This window comes from Staurois parvus, unplaced genomic scaffold (assembly GCF_062004578.1).
Source record: "Staurois parvus isolate SC_StPar_1 unplaced genomic scaffold, SC_StPar_1.0 ptg000363l, whole genome shotgun sequence".
In the NCBI taxonomy this organism is placed as follows: Eukaryota; Metazoa; Chordata; class Amphibia; order Anura; family Ranidae; genus Staurois; species Staurois parvus.
The window spans coordinates 292,188-299,876 of NW_028318159.1; the positions used below are offsets into that span (position 1 = coordinate 292,188).

General features: G+C 44.0%; 1 protein-coding gene across 2 annotated transcripts in view; it reads left to right on the forward strand.

Annotated features, from left to right (window-relative positions):
• LOC149456338 (NACHT, LRR and PYD domains-containing protein 12-like) overlaps positions 1–7,374 on the forward strand; it is a 30,692-nt gene extending 23,318 nt beyond the window's left edge. For both annotated transcript variants that reach the window (XM_089685148.1, XM_089685147.1), the window contains exons 9-10: positions 5,029–5,193; positions 7,121–7,374. In XM_089685148.1, coding sequence (XP_089541274.1) covers positions 5,029–5,193; positions 7,121–7,187 — 232 coding nt within the window. In that variant the 3' untranslated portion in view covers positions 7,188–7,374. The remainder of the gene's footprint in view (positions 1–5,028; positions 5,194–7,120) is intronic.
• Positions 7,375–7,689: the final 315 nt, after the last annotated feature.

Here is a 7,689-nt window from a genome sequence, read left to right on the forward strand (position 1 = left end):
CAGGAAGGCCAAAGAACACAACATACAGGTCAGGGATAAAGTTGTGGAGAAGTTTAAAGCAGGACTAGGTTATAGAAAATCTCCCAAGCTTTGAACATCTCAGGGAGCACTGTGTTCAATCCATCATCCGAAAATGGGAAGAGTACGGCGCAACCGTGAACCTACCAAGACATGGCCGTCCACCTAAACTGACCGGCCGGGCAAGAAGAGCATTCATCAGAGAAGCAGCCAAGAGGCCCATGGGAACTCTGGAGGAGCTGCAGAGATCCACAGCTCAGGGGGGAGAATCTGTCCACAGGACAACTATTAGTCGTGCACTCCACAAATCTGTCCGTTATGGAAGAGTGGAAAGAAGAAGCCATTGTTGGAAGAAAGCCATAAGAAGTCCTGTTTGCAGTTTGTGAGAAGCCATGTGGGGGACACAGCAAATAAGGGGAAGAAGGGGCGCTGGTCAGAGGAGACCAAAATTCTACTTTTTGACCTAAAAGCAAAACGCTATGTGTGGAGGAAAACTAACACTGCACATCACCCTGATCACACCATCCCCACTGTGAAACATGGTGGTGGCAGCATCATGTGGTGGGGATGCTTTTCTTCAGCAGGGACAGGGAAGCTGGTCAGAGTTGATGGGAAGATGGATGTAGCTAAATACAGGGCAATTTTAGAAGAAAATCTGTTGGAGTCTACAAAAGACTTGAGACCGGGGCGGAGGTCCCCCTTCCAGCAAGACAATGACCCGAAACATCCAGCCAGAGCTACAATGGAGTGGTTCAGATCAAGGAATCTTCATGTGTTAGAATGGCCCAGTCACAGTCCAGACCAAAATTCAATGGAGAATCTGTGGCCAGACTTGAAAATTGCTGGTCCCAGACACTCTCCATCCAATCAGACAGAGCTTGAGTGATTCTGCAAAGAAGAATGGGCAGAAATGTCCCTCTCTAGATGTGCAAAGAGACATCCCCAAAAAGACTTGCAGCTGGAATTGCAGCCAAAGGGGGTCCTACAAAGTATTGACTCCGGGGGGGCTGAATACAAATGTCGCCACACTTTTCACAGATCTATTGGTCACAAATGTTGGAAACCATTTCTCATTTTCTTTCCACTTCACAATTATGGGCCACTTTGTGTCGGTCCATCACATCCAATCCCAATAAATACATTGTAACATGACAACATGGGGGACATTTCAAGGGGGAATACATTGTAACATGACAACATGGGGGACATTTCAAGGGGGAATACATTGTAACATGACAACATGGGGAACATTTCAAGGGGGAATACATTGTAACATGACAACATGGGGGACATTTCAAGGGGGAATACATTGTAACATGACAACATGGGGGACATTTCAAGGGGGAATACATTGTAACATGACAACATGGGGAACATTTCAAGGGGGAATACATTGTAACATGACAACATGGGGGACATTTCAAGGGGGAATACATTGTAACATGACAACATGGGGGACATTTCAAGGGGGAATACATTGCAACATGGCAACATGGGGGACATTTCAAGGGGGAATACATTGTAACATGACAACATGGGGGACATTTCAAGGGATGTGAAGACTTTTTCAAGGCACTGTAAATTACATTTTCTGACTTGATGGCAAAATCCCCCTGTCACATGGGCTTCCAATGGAGACTACACAGGCATGGTCCACTTGTGGGTAGGTGCAACGTGGTGCGGTGGGCAGAAAGCACACAGAGTCCAAGTGCAGTATATTGGACAGGAGTATATTGTAACAAAACTTCAGCAGTACACAACAGGCCCCACAACAGAGCCAAGGGGATATGATCTCCATGTATAATACATAAGGGGGGGGGGGGGAATTATCTCCATGTATAATACATAACGGGGGGATATGATCACCATGTATAATACATAAGGGGGGGATATGATCACCATGTATAATACATAAGGGGGGATATGATCTCCATGTACAATACATAAGGGGGGATATGATCACCATGTATAATACATAAGGGGGGGATATGATCACCATGTACAATACATAAGGGGGGATATGATCTCCATGTATAATACATAAGGGGGATATGATCTCCATGTATAATACATAAGGGGGATGTAATCTCCATGTATAATACATAAGGGGGATGTAATCTCCATGTATAATACATAATGGGGGGGATATGATCTCCATGTATAATACATAAGGGGGGATATGATCGCCATGTATAATACATAAGGGGGATATGATCGCCATGTATAATACATAAAGGGGGATATGATCTCCATGTATAATACATAAGGGGGGGGGGGATATGATCTCCATGTATAATACATAAGGGGGGGGGTATGATCTCCATGTATAATACATAAGGGGGGATATGATCTCCATGTATAATACATAAGGGGGGGGATATGATCTCCATGTATAATACATAAGGGGGGATATGATCTCCATGTATAATACATAAGGGGGATATGATCGCCATGTATAATACATAAGGGGGGGGATATGATCTCCATGTATAATATATAAGGGGGGGATATGATCTCCATGTATAATACATAAGGGGGGGATATGATCACCATGTATAATACATAAGGGGGGGATATGATCTCCATGTATAATACGTAAGGGGGATATGATCTCCATGTATAATACATAGGGGGGGATATGATCTCCATGTATAATACATAAGGGGGGGATATGATCTCCATGTATAATACATAAGGGGGGATATGATCATCATGTATAACCCATAAGGGGGGATATGATCTCCATGTATAACACATAAGGGGGATATGATCTCCATGTATAATACATAAGGGGGATATGATCTCCATGTATAAATACATAAGGGGGATATGATCTCCATGTATAAATACATAAGGGGGATATGATCTCCATGTATAATACATAAGGGGGATATGATCTCCATGTATAATACATAAGGGGGGATATGATCTCCATGTATAATACATAAGGGGGGATATGATCTCCATGTATAATACATAAGGGGGGATATGATCTCCATGTATAATACATAAGGGGGGATATGATCACCATGTATAATACATAAGGGGGGATATGATCACCATGTACAATACATAAGGGGGGATATGATCTCCATGTACAATACATAAGGGGGGATATGATCTCCATGTATAATACATAAGGGGGGATATGATCTCCATGTATAATACATAAGGGGGGATATGATCACCATGTATAATACATAAGGGGGATATGATCTCCATGTATAATACATAAGGGGGGATATGATCTCCATGTATAAATACATAAGGGGGATATGATCTCCATGTATAATACATAAGGGGGATATGATCTCCATGTATAATACATAAGGGGGGATATGATCTCCATGTATAATACATAAGGGGGGATATGATCACCATGTATAATACATAAGGGGGATATGATCTCCATGTATAATACATAAGGGGGGATATGATCACCATGTACAATACATAAGGGGGGATATGATCTCCATGTACAATACATAAGGGGGGATATGATCTCCATGTATAAATACATAAGGGGGATATGATCACCATGTACAATACATAAGGGGGGATATGATCTCCATGTACAATACATAAGGGGGGGATATGATCACCATGTATAATACATAAGGGGGGGATATGATCTCCATGTATAATACATAAGGGGGGATATGATCTCCATGTATAATACATAAGGGGAGATATGATCTCCATGTATAATACATAAGGGGGGATATGATCTCCATGTATAATACATAAGGGGGATATGATCTCCATGTATAATACATAAGGGGGGGTATGATCACCATGTATAATACATAAGGGGGGATATGATCTCCATGTATAAATACATCAGTGGTTCATATAGTGAACTCAGTGTAGTTATTCCCCCTGAGGTCATCACAGAGGACAAGGGGGCGCTCTTTACATCTGGAGGAAAAGAAATATCTCCAAACACGGAAAGGTTTCTTCCCAGTAAGAGCTGTGAGAATGTGGAATAGACTCCCTCAAGAGTTGGTTGTGGCAGCTCAGTGGATTGCTGTAGGAAAGTCCTGGATTCTTTCTTGGATACACAGAATATAACTGGATATAACATTTATAGGTGACGTTGATCCAGGGAATATCCAATTGCCTCTTGGGAGATCAGGAAGGATTTTTTTTCCCAGCAGGATCAAATTGGATCGTACTTTGCTGGGGGGGTTTTTGCCTTCGTCTGGATCAACTGTGGGAATAGGATTAGAACTTTTTTTATTTTTAATGGTTGAACTGGATGGACTTTTGTCTTTTTTCAGCCAGACTAACTATGTAACCCAACTGGGACCACTTCCAACTGCAACAGTGAAGGAACAGAAGACTGGAGATGCATAGATGCCAACAGCGTCTATCTGGAGGAGTGCAATGGGGGCCTAGCTGGACCGTACACAAATGGGACGCTTCCAGGAAGTCCCTGTGCTTTCCCTACTCCTCCAGAACCTTTCCCTGGCTCTAAGTGGTGTCCCTGACAGACGGGTGAGCTATCTCTACACTAGTCACTTGCCAAATGTGAACCAAACCTGAGAGCCAGGGACTAAATAGACTCTGCCTTGCCCAAGATGGCCACCAAAGTCACATGGGGTGCCAACATCCAATCTGATAGCCGCCTTCCTGTGACTGAGGAAACCATAGAGGAACTAGGTTTCTCTCGACTTCCTCCCCATCTGCATTGCTTCTGCGGATGAGTGCCTCCTACAGTGGAGAACATAAACTGCACCACTGTCACCACCAGGTAACCTGCCCTAAGAAATGCCAGGTAGCCATTGCTGGAGTTCATGAGGCTAGGAAGTGGATGCAAGAGGAGGCTCTAGGAGATCAGCGGCACTGAGATATAACGAAGGATGAAAACAATTTTTTTGGGGGAGGGGGGGGGGTTAAGTGGTTTATGGTATGCAGTGTTTTAGCAAAAGAAATGCCATTCAGTTTGGGTTTACGTCTACTGAGCAAGTCTTTCCCCACCACCCAAATGTCCATGTCTGTCGTCCACAGTCTCCAGCAAGTGAAGCTGACGGACGAGTATGCTCAACATCTGCTGGTGCTCAGCAACCACCGAAACCTCACACACCTCAACCTGAGTCTGAACTACCTCACCGACGCCAGCGCCGAGTACATCACCAGGCTTAAAAAGAATTCACCGAACCTCCAACAGATCAGGTAGGTCAAGTCATTCATCATGGCCGTGTAGGAGGATCTTTCCGGTCTTCTTACTCGACCTGAAGACAACCATTGACTTAGAACCCGCAGAGAACTATACCAACAGGCAAAGAAATGCCAACGTGACAAGAAATAAAACCTTGGCCACTCGAGTCTCAGGCCTGTCCTGGCACTTCACACACACGCATGCAAAAACATACATTTTTTTTGCTAAAAAAGTACTTAGAACCCCAAATATTATATATTTTTTTCCAAGTAGAGGCCCTAGAGCAGGGGTGTCAAACTGGCGGCTGTCCAGCTGTTGTGAAACTACAAGTCCCATCATGCCTCTGCCTTTGGGAGTCATGCTTGTATCTGTTATCTTGCAATGCCTCATGGGACTTGTAGTTTGGCAACGGTTGGAGGACCACCAGTTTGACACCCCATGCCCTAGAGAATAAAATGGTGGGTGTTGCAATTTTTTGGTAGTGTTTGCTCAGCAATTTTTCCTGTGCCATTTTAATTGGAGAAAATAACTTTAATACATTTTAGTGCCTACAAACACAAACTAATACGCAGTTTATGGTAAAATATAAAAGAGGATGTTAGTCGCTGAGTACACAGATACCCGTTTTAAATCTGCTTAGCAACAAGAAAATTTTTTTAAAAAACACACAAAATGTATCAAAAACGCATCAAAAAAGCAAAACTTTAAATGATTTCCTATGGGACACGTTCACATCTCTGCGTTTTCACCCGGTGCGTTTTTTTTTAAAAGGTCAGAGACTTTTTTTGAACACAAAAAAGTTGCGGTTTTGGTTCTATAGATTTCAATGGAAACGCTGCAGAAAAGCATGTTGTGTGTTTTTAATGCGTTTTACATTTTTAAAAAATGTATTTTATTTAAAACTTTTTTTCCACTGTCCCTTTTGTTTTGCCAATCACAGGCTGTGTCACACCCCTCCGGTCTGTGTCTATGGGTGTGTCTTTGCTGGGACTAATAGGGAGGTGAAGCCTCCATCAAATAACATTTTATAACCCGCCCCCCATAGCGTTTTGCCAATCACGGGCTGTGTCACATCCCTCCGGTCTGTGTCTATGGGTGTGTCTTTGCTGAGACTAGCAGGGAGGTAAAGCCTCCATCAGTAGACATTTTACAACCCGCCCCCCCCCCATAGCGTTTTGCCAATCACAGGCTGTGTCACACCTCTCCGGTCTGTGTCTATGGGTATGTCTTTGCTGAGACTAAGAGGGAGGTAAAGCCTCCACCAATCAACATTTTACAACCCGCCCCCCCCATAGCGTTTTGCCAATCACAGGCTGTGTCACACCCCTCCGGTCTGTGTCTATGGGTGTGTCTTTGCTGGCACTAACAGGGAGGTGAAGCCTCCATCAAACAACATATCATAACCCGCCCCCCCCCATGGCGGTTTGCCAATCATAGGCTGTGTCACACCCCTCAGACCTGTATCTATGGGTGTGTCTTTGCTGGCACTAACAGGGAGGTGAAGCCTCTATCAATCAACATTTTATAACCCGCCCCCCCATAGCGTTTAACAATAGGTGGAGGAGGAGGGAGGGGAGTGTCATTTACCACTGTGTATACACCCACATCTGTGACTCTGTAGTTACACGGGCTGCACAAATAAGCAAAAAGAGGAAATGAACAGCTTAAAAGGGGACTGAAACTGTAGCATGCTCAGTAGATGTGGGATGGACAATCTTAGGCTGTTGAGGGGACACAGACAAGGTGGGAGGGACCGTGAACAGCAGGATCAACCAGGTTTTCTACAATTTTTCTACTAAAGTCTTGGGTGCAAGAGGGCCAGAATCAAAGCACTTTGTGGGGGGAGGGGTTCACTTTTATATCTTCACTTTCGGTGCTAGAGGACCCTGTCCTGGCACCGCCTACACTTGTATTCCGCTAACATCTTTTTACATTATTCAGGATCGAGACCAATGAATTCTCCAGAGCCATGGAAGAAAACTTCAGACGAATGCAGATCATGGACTGAATGAATGGAGACCCAACTGATTGACTGGAAGACGAGCACAGAGGGGGGGAGGGTCGGAGGTCACTTTTACATGAACTGATTTGTGGCTGCTACAAACCATAATGTGCTGAAATGAGGACCCAAAAAAAAATAAAAATAAAATAAATATATATATATATATAATTTGTATTAAAAGATTAAAAAGGAATGCCTACTGGTTTTGTATTTATTTTAGTTCTTTCCACTCTCCCCCCCCCCTTCCTGACCAGGTAATTTTTTTTGATACAGCTTTACTTTAACCGCTTCCCGACCGCCCTATAGGACAAATACTGCTACAGGTTGGCACGGGTGTGCAAAATCACGTATATATATGTGATTTTGCATTTCCAGGTAGGTGCGCGCGCCGTACACGGGCCGCCATTCGCGGCCATGGCTGTCAATCACCGGATCCCGGCCGGTTATTACTCGACGACGCCCAGTGATTACTGAGCATCTCCCACGGGGAGGAGGACTGTTTTGTTTA